The 18,550-nt window shown below is 38.1% G+C and overlaps 1 protein-coding gene across 2 annotated transcripts in view; it reads left to right on the top strand.

Annotated features, from left to right (window-relative positions):
• Nucleotides 1-468: 468 nt before the first annotated feature.
• LRP6 (LDL receptor related protein 6) overlaps nucleotides 469-18,550 on the top strand; it is a 137,601-nt gene continuing 119,519 nt past the window's right edge. For both annotated transcript variants that reach the window (XM_090272855.1, XM_090272854.1), the window contains exon 1: nucleotides 469-878. In XM_090272855.1, the coding sequence (XP_090128981.1) occupies nucleotides 824-878 (55 nt within the window). In that variant the 5' untranslated portion in view covers nucleotides 469-823. The remainder of the gene's footprint in view (nucleotides 879-18,550) is intronic.

Here is an 18,550-nt window from a genome sequence, read left to right as displayed (position 1 = left end):
GCTTAAACCAATTTCCTATCACTAAGATTGAGTTCATCACCCTGTGTCGGGATCTGCGTGGCTCCCAGAGCGTGGACCTGCAGCTCAGCCGTCCCCGGCCCGCCGCCCCTCACAACCCCAGCCCAGGTGGCAGCGGGCGTGGACTCGAAGCTCCACCTGGCTCGGCCGGAGGCAGCCGCACAAAGAGCGGAGCAGGCGGCGGCCCGGCCGAGCCGCAGAAAGTAGTCCCGACCACGCCGGTTCCAATGTTGTTCGACGTCGCTTCACGCCCTCCGCGGGGAGGGCCGAAGCCGCCGGGCCGGGAAAGAATCCCATTGGAATGCGTCTCTGGGCGGCCTTTTTCCACCAGCTCTCTTCTGCTCGTCGGGAAGATACCTGGGGGTCTCCAAGCAGGGGCCGTGCGCGCACCACCCCACTGCCTTCCTCGCTGCACAGGAGGAGGCGCCCAGGGAAGGCGTTCGGCAGCGCGCAGGAAGACCTTCGCCAGGACCCGTGGCGGCGGCGAGTGGACCGTATCCCTGCGCCGCTGCGTGAGAGGAAGAGGCTGAATGAGGAACTGCGCGGGGGAAGCGGGGCGCCGGGGGAGGAGGCGGCGGGATGGAAGCAGACGCTGGCGTCGCGCGAGCCCCGGCCAGAGCGGCGCGGTAGAGAGGGCGGCGGCGGCGCGCGCGGAGCCTTGACGTGCGTCTTTCTTTCTTCTCTCTCTGGAAAGCTGGGAAGCATGAGCGTGCAGACCTGCTGCTGCGGCGGCCGCCCCGGCTCCTCGCCTCCCCCTTTTCTGGGCGCCCCTCGCCGGTGAGAGACGAGAACGCGAGAAGGGAAGATGGGGGCCGTCCTGAGGAGCCTCCTGGCCTGCAGTTTCTGTGTGCTCCTGAGAGGTAGGAAGAGTGGTGGGGTCAGGAAAGTTGGTGGGGTTTTGGGGGGGTGGGGTGGCCTTGTTTTGTGTGTGTCTAGGGGGAGGGGAGGAAAGGAGGGAGAAAAAGGGGAATAGGAGGCGAGGAGAGGCCTGGCTGTGGGGAAGGAGAGAAAAAGGGGCCCGGGAGAAGGGGCTGGGCGCTCTGCCTGGCCACAATGCAGACCCCTGCCTCGGTTTCCGGACCTTATCTGGGTAAACCGCAGGCTCGATCGGGACTGCGGGGCTTAGTGAACCCCTACAGCACCATGCTGTCGGAATGACTGAGGGTCTGTGCGTCTCTTTCTGCCTGGAGTCATCAGGGACAAGGATCTTCGTATATATTTTGGCTTTTAGGATATTTGAGCCCAAGATGCTTTCACGTTGGTCTCCTCCCTCGAAGCCCCCACTTTTTCTGTGTCTCTTATGTGAACTTTGAGAGCCCTCTTACTATTTTTCCGGGCCTTGGTGCAGCGCATAATTGGCTTCCGTTGGGGATATAATGATCCTGGGTGAGAGCACAGTTGGAAAGTGACTCTGAGGTTATAGGTCGAGCCGTTCAGCATGGGGGACCTTCGGAGCTTCTGCCCATAATGGACACGTTGCCCTTGGAATCCCTGGTGTTCAGGACCTGCCCCTATTTTGGGAGCATGCAAGTGTACAGTTGGCACTAACTGGGCAAATCATCCTGGTGTGAAGAGGAGCCTGTCTTGGGGACGGACGTCCCTTATCTTTTGCGCTCCCCAGGGGGCTGCTTGGCACTTTGCGAAATAACCCACGCTGTTCTAGATAATTTGCTCTAAGGATCTCTCATGCATTCGATGGCCCTGTGGTTTTTTGGATTGGCCTACAAAGCTGTCACCTACGCTGTAACTTCTCTTTTGTGACAGTTCGCCGGGGTTTGACTGGCCCGCAGGATTTCAGCAGCTCTCCTCAAACTCAGCCGTGTTGAAGTGGTGATGAGTCGCAGGCTCTTGAGCTTTTACCAGCAGAGGAATTGAAGCCCTGGTGGATGCACTGGCTTGGCTTGTAGCGTTGGTTCTGTTAAAATTCTCACTTGTATTCACGGTCAGTTCTTTTTGAGCATGGGGCCTCTTGAGACAGTGGCGATTTTTAGTTACTAATTTAACAAGCATAACTTTTGGTAAGCCTCCAAAACTTTCTGAAGTACAGAACACTGTAGTAACTAACGATCTTATGATATGAATGAGCCAGGTGTGCCATTCCTGTGTGTATATACTTATTTTGTATGAGCATATGTGACCTTTTTCCTTTTCTTTTTTCTTTCATTCGTTCGTTCTTTGAGTTATTTTTTCTTTACTCTTCTGCAGGATTATTATGTTTCCATGTTATATTTACTTATACTTAATAATGAGGACTCATTAAGCATATTCCAAACTGTTTCCACATGTAAACTCCAGAAAGATAATGCTCATTTAATTTCCTTGGCAGAGGATTTAATGAGGTGTTATGTACTTGAGAAGTTTAATAAGTATATGTTTAGTATCATGTACTCCCTATTGAAAGGGGGTTTTGCCATAGCTGTGAGAAACAATTATATTTGACATCAGATATTTTAAGACAGAAAGTTAATAATGTTAACAAATATGGGAGTCTGCTGATAGGTTAAAGTCTTGAGGGAATCTAAATCCATAACCCAGAATGCTTCTGGTGTCCAGTTTATTTCTTGGAGGGGAAGTGTGCGATGTTAATGCCATTAGTTTGTTTTAACACCTACTTGGGCCTAGATTTGGGTTTGTTCATTACTAGAATTAAGAGAAGTTGCACTTGAATTAATATTTTTGAAGTACAGTAGTATTGTAACAAGACCTAAGAGTTAATGGTTTAAATGACCTTATTTCCACTAAATGGAGTTTTCATTTTAAATGTAGCATAATGGTATAAGATGGTCTTTGAACTTAACAACACTTGACTGTGAATACATATTATTTGAACTAAAACTGCCTTTTGATGTGAAAGATTTTTATTCATAGTTTAGATTATTTTCATTCTTTGATAATGTCATCTTCTGTTACAATAATGATGTTAGTTAACGTTAGGCTCCAAGGAGAAAAATGTGATTAATTTGTTGAATTAAGGACAGTTTTCTGCCCTGACTGGTGTGGCTCGGTTGGGCATCATCCCTCAAAGTGAAAGGTCACCAGTTAGATTCCCCACCAGGGCACGTGCCCAGGTTGCGGGTTTGGTCCCTAGTCGGGGTACATATAAGAGGCAGCTGATTGATGTTTCTTTCTCACAATGATATTTCTCTCCCTCCCTCCCCCTCTCTCTAAAAATAGATAAATAAAGTCTTAAAATATAAGGGCATTTTTCTTTACAGGAGAGCTGGAGCTTTAACATTGGGAAGATAAGATGATAAGAGAGTTTGGGAGGACTTTTGTCCCATAGCTCTGTTACTTCAGTAGCTGAAAGCCAGGCAATGACGCTGTCATCATCTAGGCTGCATTTTCATCCCTGTCGTTGGAGGTGTAATGAAAAGCATTGGAAATTTCAATTTTGAAATCTTGGGTTTAAACTCCACATATCATTACTTAATAACTTTGTTTCTCGTCTAGTCAGTTATTTTCTCTGGGCCTCAGTGTCTTTACTTGCAAAATGTAGGTAGTCATATTGCTGTAATTTGCAGTTTTATTGGGCTTATTAAATGAAGTAATGAATATGAAGTTGTAACAGTGGGGAACTGTAACCCACCCTACTATCCTTTTGACATTATTTCTGTTAAGTGTTGACTCTAATATGTGGCCTGTAGGTAAGCAGCATGTTTATATAAGAATCCTAGGATACAGACTCTGATCTTCAGGCATCCCAGTGCTGCTGTCGGAAGATTTGCTGATTTTCAACTGTGGAGCCAGGGTGACTAAACCAGGATGATGCACAGCAGACTGTTGCTTGCCTTGTTGGAATGGACTGTGCTCGTCTGCACGCAGAGAACTTTTCAACCCCCTCCCAGAGAATTGTTCTGCTCCCCTTCTCCCTCTGCCTGCCTAATATATTAATATAGGCTGTGAGATAAGAGTCCCCCATCTTCCCAGAAGATGAGCTTTCAGACATGACTTCTGTCTTCCAGGTTGTCAGCACTTTCCTTTAAATCAGCACCTGCCTCTTGAGGCAGACTGACCTGCTTTTGGTTACAAAGTGGCCTGCAAATGTTATTTTTTTGTTGCATTTTTTGATTGTGGGCATATCTCAAATGCTGGGGATTTGAGATTGTATAAATTCATGAATTCTTAAAGGTAGAAGAGAGCTTGATCATTTTGGTCTAAAACTGCTCTATTTGAAAGTGGGGAAACTCAGATTCAGAGAGATTATGACTTGAACAATATCCTACTGCTAATTAATGGTAGAGAAGGGATTTATTGTTTGTTCATCCTTTCAACAAATACAGGGAGGGGCAAAAATAGGTTTACAATTTTGAGTGTATGGAACAGTTTATTATTTTATTACTTATCAATTATTGTATTTCCATATGAACAACCGTAAATCTACTTTTGCCCCACCCTGAATATATGGAATACATACTATATATCAGGGCTATGGTATATAGGTGAGCAAAATAGATATGGTCGCTGCTCTGATGGACCTCACAACCTAGGTTGTCATTTTTTACTATTCTCTAAGTTATCCAGGTACCGATTAGAAAAGATGATATCTCATGTCTAGAGGCAATATTTTTATAAGAATATATGTTTTGGAGTATCATTAGTGTGTATAATCTGTAAATACCATGTTCCAGCTTACTTTAAGGAGGCTTTTGTTTTATAAAAATTCTTGGCTACTTATCTTTTTTTTGTTACTTATTTTGGTGGGGTGGTGGTAAATACTGTCAGGACAAACCACTGTTGTTTCCCATCTTATATTTTTATAGAAGTGACCCTTGGAAAAGTTTTGAAAAATATTATCAGGTATGATGTAGTCTTGGGGAGGTAGAATGAATTTTGGAGTGGGAATCAAAAGAATTAGGTTCTGATTCTAAGTTTGCCATTAGCTAACTGTGTGACCTTGGTTAAGTCACAAACTCTACACCTTATTATCTTCTTTTGGTGATTAATAATTGATATTTACACATTAAGGACTCAGACATCCCCAGGTAGACAGACCAATTTTAATGACTTTGTTTAACCCACTATTTCTCAAACTTACAATGGGTTTTTTTTCATATGCTTTTAACATTCTGCTGAACCTTTGTTCCAGGCAACACACTTGAAGGGGACCTTGACTAGATAACTCTTCAAGCATTGGGTTGATTCATGTGAATTGATATTTGATGACAGTTCGTATACAGTAGTTGAGTATTATACTTTCATCTTACTTAACCTAAGGTTTGCTCATCTGGTTAGAGAATAATTTGACTGGTTTTGAAATTTAAGGTTTCAGCTCATTGTTATAACCAGGCCTAAAAGTGATTTCCCATGTTTTATTTATTTATTTATTTATTGCTTTAATTGGAGGTTTTTCCATTTGCTCAGCTGAAATACTGTTTTCATATAGTTATGCATGCTTCGGTTATCAGAAATGACTTTTTTTGAATATCAAAAAAGATTCTGTGGAAGGGTATATAAATGGAAAATATGTGAACTCATAATTTGAACATACTGGAACAACAGCACAGTTATATAGTTCTCTTTAGGCCACAAGTAAATAAGAGAAAATCCATTTTTACCATGGAAATTTTATTGCAAACTTATATTCAGAGAAGATTATAAAGGGGCGCACTATAGTAGAAAGGGATGAGTTTTATTGACAAATCGAGTTCAAATCTTCTACTACTTTATGTAGCCTTGGACAAGTTACTTAGCTTACAAGATTACTGTGGGAACTGATGAGATAATATTTGTAAATGGATAGTACAGTGCACAGTCAATAGTAGACTTCAAATAATTGGTCGCTATTATTAACATGACTAAATTAAAAGAAATATTAATGCTCAGGAAAACATTTAAGTGCCAGGCATTTAATTTTAGGGCAGTGGTTTTTTTTAATCTTTTGACTCTCCTGATATTTTCTATTTTGTTTTATATAAACAAGGTAGCCACTATCTACTAAATTTATTTTACCTTCTAAAAGATTGCAACTTTTAACACTATTTTAAGTGATTATTATAAATAAATTAGAGGCTGAATAGTTCACTTGTGATACTTATTTACTTACTTGAGTTAAGTGTAGGCAAAATAATTTTATCAAAACATCTAATTGAGAAATTTTATTCTTATTTGTTTACAACAATTAAATTATTCAGTTGATAAGATTTTCCCTATCGGATGGGTAAATGCTATACTGAGTTCCTGCATTGCATGCTTCAACGTTCTTTGTATCAGAATCTTTATGTATCTTCTGTAAAATGAGCCCATCTTAATGAAGAGAACACTGCTCTGTGTGAATAATTTTGACATTTAGTCAAATACATGAACTGGGCAACCTAAGATTAGGATACTTATCCTTGAAATTATTCATTTTAAATATAATTCATCATGAATACAAGGAAAACATTTTTGTTTCTCAAGCTTGTGTTATCATCACAAAAGGTTCAAGACATTCAGATGTGGGATTGGGAAATATTAAAATGTGCCAGGGTTCTATTTGGTTAAAATTGCTGGTACTTCAGTGCTGTGATCCTGTTAGCTTTAATATGACTTGCTAATTTTAGTTTCTGTTCTACCTTGCATGGAAAGGCCAGGAAATTAGGGATTAAAGTAAAATCATATTTTCAGGCCAAAAAAAAAAAAAAAAAATACACACACACACACACACACACATATATATATATATATATATATATATATATATAAAAGTGAATTTTTAAGTTATTGACACTAGGCCTAAAGTTATTAATTAGATTCTTGGTAAAAATAAAAATGCAGAGGTGAATTTGGTCAGCAGTAATCATATTTTTAAGAAAGTAGTCACCCAGATACTGGAAAACTATACCTTTATCAAATAATGTATGTTTGATCAGAAATGAATTTTCTCTAATAGTCTTAGTCAGTCATCACTTTGTGACTTCTGGACCAAAACGATGTCAAGTAAAGGATGTAGGGATAGGAATCTTCCTTCTTATTGGCCAGCTTTATGGGAGGTGTAATTTATGTATGTCCATATGTCAACTGTATTTTGCAAGTCTGAGAAAGCTAACAGCTGAACTTATTAAGGTGAACTCTTAGCTACATATAATATGGTATTTATTTGTAACAGTTTCTTGATTTATGCCAGTGAAGACAGCAGCCCTTTGTTAGATAAAAAATGTTTCAAGAATAGATTTTTTTCTTCATATACTATGATTTACCAGAGCTTTGCACATATTAGGTATTCTGAATTTTATGTTTAAAGCACTATAAAAAAGATGTGAATTTTCATGATATTTATACAATCTTATTTGGAGTTTCATTTTTTGTTATATCAAATCATTTATTAGCCATGATTAAGTTATAAATTTGTAACTATGGTAAAGATTTTTTAGCACAGATTAGGAAAAACTAATGATACTAATCAGAAATAAATCAGCATGTTTATAACTAAGGTTGAATTTGAAATGTGGATTATGTAACATTTTCTGGTTTTAGAATATAACTGTTGCATTGGTGATATAATTAATGTGCTCAGGTACTTCTTTAACTCAGTTTTAAAGAAAGATATAATTCACATACCATAAATTTCATTTTAAAGTGTCCAGTGGAGTGGTTTTTAGTATATTCCCAAGGTTATACAACCATCACCACTATCTAATTCTAGAACATTTTCATCACCTCAAAAAGAAACCCAATGCCCCTTAGCGGTCTCTTCTTAATCCCTCCCCCACCCCCCCCAATCTCTGGTCACCACTAATCTACTTTCTGTCTTTATGGATTTGCTATTCGGAACATTTCATATCAATGGAATCATACCATATGTGGCCTTTTGTATCTGACTTCTTTCACTTCGCATAATGTTTTCAGGGTTCATCCATATTATAGCATGTATCAATACTTCGTTCACTTTTATGACTGGATAATATTCCATTGTGTGGATATATGGAGTACTTTTGAATGAGTGTGTGTATGATCGTTGAAATTACTGAGATCTTTGTCTTGAAAAATTATTTTTTAAATCTGTTTTTGAAGATATAGAAATAGACTTAAAAATATATGTTCCTGTTTTTCTGCTGGAGAAGTACTCAGTAGTTCACCAGCATATCATTTCTATGTATTGACTTATTAGTAGCTCTGTCCCAGGTAAACCTTTTTACCAAATTCATATCTAAGACCAAAGGAATATTAGAAATTACCCGGCTTACCTTATTCATTTTATAAATTAGAAAGATGAATGACTAATGACGAACCTAAGGCCAGATTGCTGGTCTGGACAGTAATTTTATATGCAGTGCTTTCTCTATGTACCTAATCTTACGTGGTTCTTATGATTTTGAAAATGATACCAGTCACTTTTTTCCCTTTTTTTCTCCTTAACCCGAGGACATTTTATTTTCATTGCTTCAGAGAGAGAGGAAGGGGTGGGGGTGGCGGGAGGCGGGGAGAGAAGAGAGAGAGAGAGGAACATTAGTTGGTTGCCTGCTTGTACTTTACCCTGCCCTGGTTGGAACCTACAACCTGGTATGTGTGCTCACCAGAAATTGAACCGTGAGCTTTTGGTTATGGGGCAGTGCTTCAACCAAGTCACATTGGCCAGGACGATACCAGTCACTTTTGATAGAGGAAAATAAATAGCGTAATTTTGGAGTTTGCAAATAGGTGGTTTGTTATAGTAATGTTAAATAAAAACAAATCTGGATTTAGGTAAGGAGAGACTTTTATTCAAAAAGATTATTGCAATAGGGAAAATGCTCTGATCGCCAGATCTGCAGGAATCTCAAAATCAAACATAAGAAGACTTCTTTTATAGAGAAGGGTAGGCAGGACTAGTAGCAATTTTGTAGGAGTGTCGGCCAAGTCGGTAGGGGTGAGCAGACTGCATCATCAGGGTAGTTTAACTGGAATTTTTTATTTCCTGTGGTCAGCTGATGCTTGAAATGAACTGTTAAGAGGAAAAGTTCTACATGTACTAGCTTAAACTTAGGGCATGCCGAAGTCTAGGGGATTGTGACTGAAGTGGCTAAAGTAATGGGCTATTATGAACACTTGGTCAGTCTCCCTGTTGTTTACAACAAAATTTGTCATTATTAGGGATATATTGCTGCTATAATAAAAATAGTATAGACTGGGTGGTTTATAAATAACAGAAATTTATTTCTTATATCTGGAGGCAGTAAGTCCAAGATCAGGGTGTGAGAATGGTCAGGTTCTGGTGAGGACCCACTTCTGTGTTGAGTTCTCTATCCTTACAAGGTGGAGAGCAGAGAGACTACGAAGACTCTTTCATGTTCTTGAGGACTCCACCCTTGTGACCTTATCTAATCCAAATTACCATCAAAGGTTCCCACCTCCCAATACTATCACATAAGGACGGAGTAGGATTTCAACATGAAATTGGGGGAAGGGGCAGACGAAACATTTAGTCCACAATGGGATAAAATAAGTCATTGTGAAGTTGGTCTCATTAGATTTGGCCTGATTATTTATGTAGGGGTAGGTCTTTTACGTTTGTTTTGCTGGAAGTTTTTATAAGGAATCTTGGATTGACCTTTTAAAAGGCTGTTGAGGCCATGAAGCCGAGCTAAGAATTCACCATCAGGTTTCACTTGCAGTACCTATAGATTTGGGTGAATTCTTTGGGTTCCCAAAATATCTTTGGGTTCTTGCGCCTGGCCAGAAGTGACCTTGCTTACATCACCGGTAAGGCTGGGAGCTCTGTTAGCCAGGTACCACTCCAGTTTTCCCATGAGGACTGTAAGTAAGCATTGGCTTTGTAAAGTCAACCGTAGCTCCTTAAAAGTGCCTGGTCATATTTGTTTAAATGGCCTTCCGGTCAAAGCTTTGGTTGCATAATCAGTATTTCCAACTAGAAGGATAGACTCTTACTGAATCTATGCAGATAACTGTATTGCTATGAAAATATAAATACTCGATAAGAACCTTTGAATTACAGAGGAGTGAGGCAGAGAGAAAAAGATACATGTTTTATTTCTGTTTATAGAAGCATAGCTTGCTTAAGTTGTTAATGAGTTATATAGATAGCTTAAGAGAAAAGAGACAGGGGTTCCTTATATCCCCCGAAATAGAACATTAAATCATCAGCAATATTTTAAACAAAACCCATAACCATCCTTCATCAATTTATTCAGTCCAGTGTAATTCTTGTTCTGCTAGATCTTGGGTTAGCAGTTTCATGAATCCACCTGTTTCTCCTCTAGTACTTTGGAAATCCTGACTCAGTCCACTCGTATAGTCTCAAAGTTATTTAAGTGATGCTATCAGAAGCTTGTGCCTGAGAGTATCTGGTATAATCATTTTTCAACAGTCTTTATTTTTTTGTTGACCTATAGCTCATATGCAAGTACTTTCAAGGAATCATCAGAATAAACAACAAAAAAAAACTATCTGTAGATGACATAAGACTTAAAATGATGATGATTAACCTATTACTGATAATTTTAAAAGTGAAAGATCTGATGAGTTTTTAATAAAAAAATAGTTCAGTTGACAAGGAAGTTTGGTTTTTGTGACATACAAACTAACATCAAGTCAATCCAAAGCAGTTTTAGATAAAATATAATTATTAACCTTGTTTTAAAGAAGAGTAAATCTGGAATAAATCCTAAACATTTCTATAATAAAATCCCTTGAAGTAAGTGATGTGACTCCCCAATTGAGAACCATTAGCTATCTAAAATACACTGTATTCAAATTAAAGAAGTTACGTTGTGACCAACTTAACATAAAAATATTAAAATCATAAAAAGTATAACTGAAATTATGACTTGTGATACTATATTGTCTAATATTAGGCAAAGCAGCACGGGGACTTTTGATAAATAGAAACATGTCATGGACAGTGAGAGTATTGATAAATTTCTAGAAACTACATAGTTTCTGAAATAATATTAACATTTTACCCACACAGGTAGGATAAGCATCTCTTCTGATTTGACAGTGCTCCCCATGCAAATCATAAGATTGATCAAATAAACATAATTATTTTTAACACCTCTCTTTTTACCAAGTGAAAGAATAAATTCTTTGGGAAATTTCAGACAGTTGTAGGTGCAAAAGACATTATTTGGGATTTGATTTTGAAAAGAAAGAATGTTGCAAGTCAGGAGGTTTGAAAACTTGATTAAATACTATCATAGGTTGGTGAGAAAAAGTACATGGCTACTTACATAACCAAACTGTCAGAAATCTTTATTTAAAGTTTACATAGGGGAAGAGAATGATGGTAAAGAACCTTGGCTCTTTCAAAGGTGGTGAGAAGACTGTTTATTTAAGCACAGTCATGCTCAGCTTAATGATGGGGATATATTCTGAGAAATGCATCATTAGGAGATTATGTCCTCGTGCCAACATCACAGAGTGCACTTACACACACCTAGATGGTATAGCCTACTACACACCTAGGCTAAATGGTATAGCCCAGGGATATTCAACCGGTGTACTGCAAGAATTTTTAAAACATGCAATACCTGACTATAAAGTCACGGCACAGACCTTTTTTTCCCCTTAGGTTGTCAGTTAAAAAAAAAAAAAAAGACAGCAGCCAACACAACACTAGCTGTCTGGTATGACTGAATCAAAATTATACCTATTTTTTGGTCAGATCAGTAAAAAAAATATACTTTTGGCGTGCATGTATTTTATATGTGCTGTGAGATGGAAAAGGTTGAAAATCGCTGGTATAGCCCATTGCTCCTAGCCTAAAAGGCTGTACAACATGTTGCTGTACAAAATAACATGAGATTAAGTCAATCCCATGAGGAAGTGATGCGATCAAGACACTTGATAAACATGTATGAGGCTGCTGCTTGTATAACACAGCATACTGTTTTGTAGCAAACTTAAAAAGTAAGTAGACAAGTACAGCCTAAAATAATCAGTAGTATAGTAAATATATAAGCCATTAACAGCCTTTTATTATTGTTAGGTAGTGTTATGTGCTGGACGTAATTGTATGTGCTATACTTTTATGTGACTAGCAGTGCAGTAGATTTGTTTACACCAGCATCACCACAAACATGTAAGTAATGCATTGTACCATGACGTTAATATGACTGTGATGTCACTAGGTGACAAATTATTCAGCTGCATTATAATCTTTTTTATTTTAAATCCTCATCCGAGGACATGCTTATTGATTTTAGAGTAAGGGGAAGGGAAGAGAGGGAAGAGAGAGAGGGAGAGAAATAGCTGTGTGAGAGAGAAACATGGATTGGTTGCCTTTTGTATACACCTCGACTGGGGGACCAAACCCACAACTTAGGCATGTGTCCTGACTGGGAATTGAACCCGTGATCTTTTGCTTTATGGGATGATGCTTCAACCAGCTCAATCATACTGGACAGGGTTTAGCTGCATTACAGTCTTATGGAACCTCTGTCATAGACAATTTGTTGACTGTTGTTGACTGTAATCAAGCCAAAATCAAGCACAGGAAATTCTGATAACACAAAGAATCTTTGTCTTATAGGGAGATTACTCAGAAGGCAAAGAAAAATCTTTTATACACTTTATTAAGTGCGGACCAATAACCCAAGAAAATTTTGTCATTTTAATAGAAAACCAAATTCTAGTTTTGCATCAGTGTAATATTTTATACTCAAGTGATTTTCTGAAAATCTTACAAGTAAACTTATCAAATCTTAGCTGGCTGTTACCACAACAAACAAAATTCCTTTTTCATGAACTCTTTATAATTTTCTATATCCATTCAAGTTTTGTCCTACATTTTTCTTTTCTCATTCTGGAGGAATTAGTCATTTTACTTTAGTGTGTTTTTTTTTTTCTTATTAAAAACACATCCTACATACTTTGTGTACAGTGTTGTTCTTTTCTGTAATTACTTCTACCAGTAGAGTCTCATTAACATATAACATTAGAACTTAAAATTACAGTATCTACTGTTTTACAGAGAAAACTATGTGGTAGATGATTGTGAACTGTCATACGCTGATAGTAGACTGGCAGAGCTTATGAATATACATCTTAAAACATTTTATAGCCATATACTTTCTGATAGTACATCTTCTCAATGTAGCAAAAACGAGTATGTTCACTAATAGACTCAACTATATATAGCTTTTGGTACCATAAAAATAAGAGGCAAAATACTGTATAAAATTGGAATGCTTCTGTTTCAGTATTCTTACTTAGAAATGAGCTAGGTATTTAATGACTATCTGTGAATTAGTGTAAATGTAAGTTTTTAAGTTACTAAAAGATTTCAGAAACTATTTTTAAGTTTGCTTATTATAAAACAATTACTGTTGAAATAAAGTTTATCATAATAATAAATAATGCTAAATACAAATTATGATAGTTTATTCTATCAGTAAACCTATAAAAATTTAGGAAGAACATATTCAAGTGGAATAAAAATATATACTTATGTTATACTTAATGCTGACAACTCAAAAGACATAGCTACTTTTATTAAACCAACAATATTGAACTATTCTCATTTGCCAAAGGTTTACTTAAATGTATGTTAACTTGGATTCTTTTTGGGTTAGTTTCTATAGAAGTACTTTTGATAGTGTAAGAAGTTCAATTTGCTTAACTTCTGGAAGTCCTAGTACTGCTGTCTAGAGGTCGGAATATATTTTATACACATACATACAAATAGACACAAACTTACAGCTTCAGTTTGAAGTTTACAACTCACTGGTGATTTATTAAAAAGAGCTAGCTCTGCCCCCCCCCCCCCCTTTTTAAGCATAATTGTGTTTCCTGCTCAGTCAGTAATTAATGCTGAAGTGTCCTCAACAATATTTGTGGAGGAGACCTTTAAGATTTTCTTTGTCCTGATGTGTAGTCTTACAGAGGTTGTGGACTCAATTTTGGGTGAGGGAAGAAAGAGAGACCAAGGGCTATCTGGGTTGTCTCTTGCGCTCATCTGTGTGGATAAAGCATTCAGCCCATTTCCAATTATTATTATTGTTTTTTTCTTAAACTTCAGGTCCCTGTGCTCTTCATGAGTCCCTACTGGGGAAAAGGGAGCCTTAAAGTGGGAGTGACTACAGACACATGAGGGGTTGAAAGGGAAGGGCAAGGTCTGCTAGGGGTTTATATAGGGGTGGTGTATTAAAAGAGGACAGATTAAGGACTTAAGGGAGCCAAAGGGAAGGTCGAGGGTGGTAAGAAGGAGGAAGGAAAGCAGAGAGTGATGGGAATAGAGACGTTTAGGTGAGCTAGTTTGTGAAGCTTCCAAGTGTCCCAAGGAGGACATTGAAGTTCTAAATTGATTTTAGAAAAATTTTGCCAGTTTTGAAGATACTGAACTTGAAGTAATTCTGTAAAGGTGAAGTGAGCAATCCGTGGAAGAAGAGGAGGGAGGGTCCCAATAGAATGAGAGTTATCTGTAGGATTAGAGAATTAAATCAGAGATAAGAATTTAAAGGGGCTGGGAATATTCCCTCGTGAGGAGTCTCACAGAAGAGCTGGGGATATTCTCACTTCAGTCAGGGTGTGATTCTCTACTCAGTGAGCCAAAGAAAAATTTCCTTAGCTTGAAAATATCAAAGCAACTCCTTGCCGTGTTGCTATAGACAAAATGGAGTACTGTTTCATAAGTAGAACTCAAAGGAAAGATCCCTCCTGAACAGGAGAGGAGTTTAAATGACTCACAAAGTGACATTATGGAGGTGAGGATGGTGCGGATCCATAGGTGAAGTCCAGTCCCCATCCTAGTTGGTCACCATACAGATACTAAATAAAAATAAACCCTTACTTAGGGAGAGGCGTTATTTGAAAAGACTATTGCAATAGGGAGAATGCTCTGACTATGAGATAGGCAGGTATTTCAAAATCAAACACAAAAAGGCTTTTCTCTTACAGTAGAAAATAGCGCCAGCAGGATCTTTGTGCGAGAGTGGGACAGGCAGGTGAGGGTTAGCAGATGACATGGCAAGGGCAGTTTAACAGGAGATGTCTTTTTCTGTGGTCAGCTAATGCTCAGGTGAGTCCTTACCAGAGGATTAAGAGCTCTTCATTGACTTGTTGAAGCTTAGAGCTAGCCAGAGTTTCGGAGTCTGTGGGGAAGAGAGAAGCCTGACTAACTTTGGTCAAGCCAGTTCAGTGGGTAAGTAATGGGCATTTGTGAGCACTTGGCTAGTACTTAATGTAAAATCCTTTTGGGTTTATGACAAATATAATTTCAGATCAAGTTCTGGAATTTTTTAAATATTAGTTAATATTTACCATAGTACTGTTGTGCAGTGAACTGTGCTAGGAATTGGGGATCAAATTAGTTACAAGATGTGGCTCCTGTTCCCAAGGGACAGAGGTCCTAATTGAAACAGGAAATACACTTTTTAAAATGCTAATGTCAAAAAAGTGGTAAAGACTCTTAAGGGCTTGGAAGAGGAAAGCTGAGGCAATTGGAAGGATTTATCGAATAGGTAAGGTTTGAATCTGGCTTTGAAGGACTTGCTTGCTAGGATAACAAGAGAAAGGTATGGCGGTGGAATATAATGTGCTCCCAGTTAATGTGTTCAAAACCAATTTGTGTGATGCAGAGGCTTAATAGGTGAGGTAGAGGCATAGGTACAGTTGTCTGAGGTATTAAGGCTTTTTATTTTAGGCAAAGGAAATCAGAAAGCCTTTTGAGTTGGATAAAGTTGAAGTATTAGAAGTACAAAAGGGAAGGGAGTATGTCGAGGTTACTTTAGGGTAGTTTAGATGTAAGGTCATGAAGATCTAGAGTAAGATAAAATGGAAAAAAGAGGCAGATTTAAGGACATGTTAAAGAAGAATCAACAAGTCAGTAACTGGCCACCTGGGGGGGCAGGGAAGGGAAGTGTCAAAGACTTCTCTTAGGCAGACTAGTAAGATTAGGAAAATTGGGGTACCATTGACCCTTGAGGGCTTTTTGGGGGGCATGGGGTAAAGGTGATGGCTTTTAAATTAATGGCAGGAAGAGACGGCCAACAAGAAGTAATAGATACAGAACTGAAGGTTAGACTGGAGATGGTAATTTGAAAATTACCTGAATAGAATTGATTGTTGACCTGGTGAACTTGAATAATTTTTTATATTCTCTTAATCGGGTAACAACAGAAAATCTTGGGGATACCTATATTTGGGAAGTGAAAGGTTTGAAACTAAAAGGCAAAGCATGACCAGTAAAACAAGAATAATAGTATAGTATAAGAACACTCTACATAGGTCGGGATACAACATATCCATATGGATGCTACAGAAAGGTCAGAAACTTGATTTGGTTATGAAGACTTGGAGAAAGCAGTTTTATTTGAGTGACGGGTAGGGAGTTAGACTGAGGGAGTTAATAGCTAATGGATAGTGGTATAAAGTGTATACCAATGTGTAAGTTTTGTGGTTAGGAGAAATAAAATTGTGCTATTGGTGATAGCAAGGTTAGGGTTATCAAAACAGTTTTTTTGATAGCAGGCACCTGGCAGGAGCCATCAAAGATACAAGACATCGAAAACAATTGATAGAGCAAAGTTGCAGAGTGGAGGTAGGGAGATTGAACCAAAAGTATTGCTTTAACCTTATAAGGGAGGAAAGACAACTTGTCATTTGAGACTGAGGACAAGTTAGAGGAGGACTGGTGAGATACAGAGATTTTTGAGAAGTTTAAAGATGTTGAGGATGTAAGACATTTACCTTGCTTCCTGCTTTACTGGGATTATGTTGAGATGATCTGAGAATAAATGATTCAAAGCATGAAAGTTGTCTTTAGGTATGCAGAAAAAGTTTAGAAAGGCTAGTGAAAGTTGGCAGGAAGTTAATAAAGGCAAATAAGAATTCCTACATACCCATGTAGGTTCCACTAAAGAGATGATGGTGGCTCTTCGGGTTTTCTGGGTATTAGGAAGTCAGAAGCTAACTTCTTTGAATTGGAAGATACTGGGTGCATGTGTGTTATTCTAAGGGCAAATATATGTGGATCTAGTGTATTTAGTAGATTAAAACAGTATTGTGGGGGTGGGGTGAGTGGAGGTGAAAGAGGGTATAAGGAGGATAAATGGTAATGGAAAAATAAAATAAAAAAATAAACTTAGGAAAACAGTATTGCAGATCAAATTATACCTTTTAGCTATCTCATTAATATATTGCTGAATAGATCTGAATAGATGTTGGTGACGGTATTGTAGAAAGTATTCAAGTAGCAGAAGAGTAGTTAGGATGAACTCTGATTTCCTTTATTTTATTTTATTTATTTTTAGAGCGAGGGGAAGGGAGAGAGAAAGAAGGAGAGAAACACATGTGCCCTCACCGGGGATAGAATTTGTGGCCTTGCTGGATGACGCCTGACCAGCTGAGCCACACTGGTCAGGGCTGTGATGGCCTTTTAATATGTGTAGATTTACATAAAATCTTTTAGAAATACTTAATTATAACCAGTACTCCTAACTTAAACACACACATTTTTTTTTTTCTTGTACTCTAAATGAGGCCTTAAATGACCAGAAAGTTTCTTTGAATTTTGCGGACAAAGTGTTTAGTACAAATGTTAATGTTTGACCTGAAAGTCATACAAGACATTTAACTGCCACTTAATGCCATGTACAGACTTGACACACAGTGTTCGAAGAATAGTGCCATAAAGAAAGGTGCCCATAAATATTAGATTATTACCTCTCTTGGGTTTTAAATTGTAAGTGCACTGGGGCTATTTTTTAGCCCTGTGCAGCATTTAGCATTCTACCCTCAACTGATAGGGACTATTTTTGTGATTTTAATATTGTCCCATATTATAATGGGCTATTGTAAGATAATGCAGTGGACACTGTAGGGACTGATAAATCAGTCAATGTGTTGTATGAAAGCCTGAAATGAGTTAACAGTGAATCCATGAGGGAAATTTATTAGTTTGCAAGTAGCAGCAGTAAATACGCAGAATATGCAGAAAGGACTCTTCAGTCACTTTTTAAAAAGCTATCTGCTCATTTGTTTTTGACTAAGAAAGTTGGATTTAAGTTCAGTTAGAAGTGAAGTTCATATTTGCTGAGTTTACAGATGAAAATAGTGGAATTCATAACTCCATTTGGGAGATGTAGTCCAGAAATTGGCTTAAACAGCACTTTTTCTTGAGCTCCTTAACCTTTTGAAATAAACTTTTAAAAAAAGTAATCTTTATTGTATTTTTTTCCATTACCATTTAGTCTCTTTATACCTTCCTCCCCCTCATCAGTCACCACACTGTTGTCCATGTCCACGAGTCCTTTTTCCTCTGAAATTAATTTCTTTAAACAAGAGGGAGTGGTTGCTTTTAAATGATACCTGGTCTTGTCTTTGAATGACAGATTTTAAACCTTTAGTAAGTATTAGGAGAGAAGATCATGTTGATTATTGCATCATAACCGGTCTTTTGCTGCCTCATTTGTGTTCTTCACTGCATCCTGTGTGCTATATAACTACTTATCTATTTAAGTTTTAATGAGTTAAGATTAAATGAAATTAAAAATTAAAATTCTTAGCCACACTAGTGACATTTTAAGTGCTCCATAGACTCATGTGGCCAGTGGCTACTGAATTGCATAGTGGAGAGAACCTTTCTGTCATCACAGAAAGTTCTGTTGGGTAGTGGTGT

The sequence above is a fragment of the Furipterus horrens genome, unplaced genomic scaffold (assembly GCF_987537825.1).
Source record: "Furipterus horrens unplaced genomic scaffold, mFurHor1.1.pri manual_scaffold_4, whole genome shotgun sequence".
Lineage (NCBI taxonomy): Eukaryota > Metazoa > Chordata > Mammalia > Chiroptera > Furipteridae > Furipterus > Furipterus horrens.
The sequence above is the reverse complement of the archived record's forward strand: the minus strand, read 5'-3'. Positions and strand labels throughout refer to the sequence as shown.